Source organism: Humulus lupulus, chromosome 3 (assembly GCF_963169125.1).
Source record: "Humulus lupulus chromosome 3, drHumLupu1.1, whole genome shotgun sequence".
In the NCBI taxonomy this organism is placed as follows: Eukaryota; Viridiplantae; Streptophyta; class Magnoliopsida; order Rosales; family Cannabaceae; genus Humulus; species Humulus lupulus.
Genome location: NC_084795.1, coordinates 166,719,046 through 166,721,866, shown reverse-complemented (window position 1 = coordinate 166,721,866; position 2,821 = coordinate 166,719,046). Strand labels below are relative to the sequence as shown.

Here is a 2,821-nt window from a genome sequence, read left to right as displayed (position 1 = left end):
CTAACACTTTGCCCAAGATTTGCTTCAGCAACCCAAATTTGACGTAACTCCTTTTTTTTCGGAAATATTTGCGGCCATTTTGCTGAAGCAAAACACTCGCAAAACCATCAGACTCTAAAATTACTTCCAAAACACCCTGTTTCTTGCTATCTTAACACCTGAAACACCAAAATACACATAAAACCACTCCAAAACATCACAAGAAAATGAAATTAAAATTAAAAAAATATATATATATAAAAATAAAAATAATTATAAGTAAAAACACTCATATGTATGTATGTATATTTATATATATATTTTTCTTTCTTTCTTTTCTTTCTGTTTGCTTTTTTTTTTCTTTTTTTTTTATTCTTTCTTTCTTTGAGTTGCTTTACAAATGAATCCTCCAAAAACCATAGCAACCCAAACTTCATTTTTTTTCTAAGGATCTTTCAAGGAAATCGAGGTTTGGTATTGCTCAACCTCGCTTCCCCCAAACTTTGCTCCTTTCCTTGTTACCTTAAATGCTCTTCCCAAATGCTCATCATATAATTCCACTACACCATTGGGGAACACCTTGCTCACTAAGAACCCACCATCACACCTTGATTTCACTAGAGAGTTTGAGAAAAACACTCTATTCCAAACTTCCAACATTTGTGATTTAGGCTTGCTACTATGTTTCTTTTTCTTCGGTAGCTTTGGAGAATGCGATGGTTCTTCTTCCTTACTTATCCATGGCTCCCCACCTTTCTCAATTTCTTCAAAAGGGACCTTTTTCTTGACTCCATTGCTATACTTTCCATGCATCTTTTCAATTATCTTGAAGTTAGAAGCACTTATGGCCAAACAAGCTCAACTTCATTAGGAGAGCGTATAGGATTAAAAACCTTGAATGTGACTTGTTCGTCTTGAGCTCGAATGGTGATCTCTCCTTTTTCAACATCTATCAACGTCCTCCCGGTGGCAAGAAATGGTCTCCCCAAAATGATCGATACATCCCTATCTTCCTCATACTTAAGAATAATGAAATCCGCCGGAAAAATGAACTCGTCAACTTGTACTAGGACATCTTCAATCTTTCCTTCCGGATGCACCATAGAACGGTCAGCCAATTGCAAGGTGAGTGTAGTTGGCCTTGCTTCTCCAATTCCCAACTTCTTAAAAATGGACATGGGCATCAAATTAATACTAGCTCCTAAATCACAAAGAGCTTTACCAACTTCTTGTTCCCCAATAGAAATTGGAATTGTGAAGCTGCCCGGATCTTTCAATTTAGTAGGAATTTTATTTTTCAATATGGCACTACAACCTTCAGTCAAAGCCACCGTTTCAAATTCTCCAAGCCTCCTCTTCTTAGTTAAAATATCCTTCAAAAAATTCACATAGTTGGGCATTTGCTCCAAAGCTTCCACCAACGGTATATTGATGTGAAGTTGTTTCAAAACATCCAAAAATCTTCGGAATTGACCATCTTGTTGCTGCTCTTGAAAACGCTGAGGAAATGGTGGAGGTGGCTTTCTCTTAGGCTTCTCTGTAGCATTTTGCGGGGGAATTGCTGCAGCAATTGCTTCAGGATCAGCAATTAAATTTTTAGATTTCACAGCTTTGTCTCCCTTGTCCACACTACTTTGGATTGAAGTGGGCTCGCTGTTTCTATTACAATTTTCCTCCGTCAATTCCAGGTTTTTACCACTCCTCAAGGTAACCGCCTTACAATGCTCCTTACAATCTTTCCTTGGATTTTCCGTATCACTAGGCAAGGTGCCTTGTTGTCTATTCCTTAGCTCATTAGCAAGCTGCCCCAATTGAATTTCTAGATTCCTCAAGGATGCCGCTTGACTCTGAATCATAGCATCGTTCTTGGCCATATATTCCTTCATTAAACTCTCCAAAGAGCTTGATTGAGACACTTGAGGAGGAGGTGGTTGAGCTCTTGGTTGTTGAGAAAACCCCAGTGGATATGTAGGCTTCTTTTGGATTGGTGCGCCACTTGAACTAGCTCCTTGACCCCCCCATGAGAATTTTGGATGCTGCCTCCACCCCAGATTGTAAGAGTTCGAATATGGTTTATTTCGGTTGGCATTTGATTCCCCACATAACAAACTGAAGCGGGATTGGAAGGACAACTTTCAAATGCATGCCCATCTCCACAATAAACACAAGATACATCAGCAACTTGTCCCATAGCAGATGGTTGTACTATTCCCCCCAAACTCATGTTCTTGAGAAGGTTAGTCATTGAAGAAACTTGAGCGCTCAAAGCTATCAATGCATCCACTTCAAGTATACCAGCCAGTTTTCGACTTGTTGAGGCTCTAACATTGGACCATTGATAATTGTTGCTAGCTATCCTCTCCAAAATCTCACAGGCTTCATTGTAGGACTTAGAGAGAATAGCCCCATTGGCTGAAGCATCTTATACCATACGAGTGGACGAATTGAGCCCATTGTAGAAAGTTTCCATTTGTATACAATGCGGGATCCCATGGTGTGGGCACTTTCTCAATAACTCCTTGAATCTCTCCCAAGCTTCACAGAATGATTCATCTTCCAGCTGCTGAAATGACATGATTTCATTGCGAAACTTGGCATTTTTGGTAGGGGGAAAGTACTTCATCAAGAATTTTTCAGCCAACTCATTCCATGTAGTCACCGAGTCGGGAGGAAGGGTGTTTAGCCAAGCTCTAGCTCAATCCCTCAAAGAGAAAGGGAACAATTTCAACCTTAGGGCCTCATCAGTCACTCCTTGTAGCTTGAAGGAATCGCTCACCTCCAAAAATGAACGAAGATGAAGGTGAGGATCCTCAGTAGGCAGCCCACTAAATTGACCCACCGT

The 2,821-nt window shown here is 40.1% G+C and overlaps 1 protein-coding gene and 1 non-coding gene across 2 annotated transcripts; one reads left to right on the top strand and one right to left on the bottom strand.

Moving 5' to 3' along the window:
• Positions 1-821: 821 nt before the first annotated feature.
• On the bottom strand, positions 822-1,853 carry LOC133825202 (uncharacterized). Its single transcript, XM_062258180.1, has 2 exons — positions 1,206-1,853; positions 822-1,139 (listed from the first exon to the last, which is right to left on the bottom strand). The coding sequence occupies exons 1-2, from the start codon at positions 1,851-1,853 to the stop codon at positions 822-824; spliced, it is 966 nt and encodes a 321-aa protein (XP_062114164.1).
• A 612-nt stretch (positions 1,854-2,465) lies between these two features.
• LOC133828095 (small nucleolar RNA R71) lies at positions 2,466-2,572 on the top strand. The gene has a single exon (XR_009890737.1). It is a non-coding gene; the product is annotated as a small nucleolar RNA R71 (small nucleolar RNA).
• Positions 2,573-2,821: the final 249 nt, after the last annotated feature.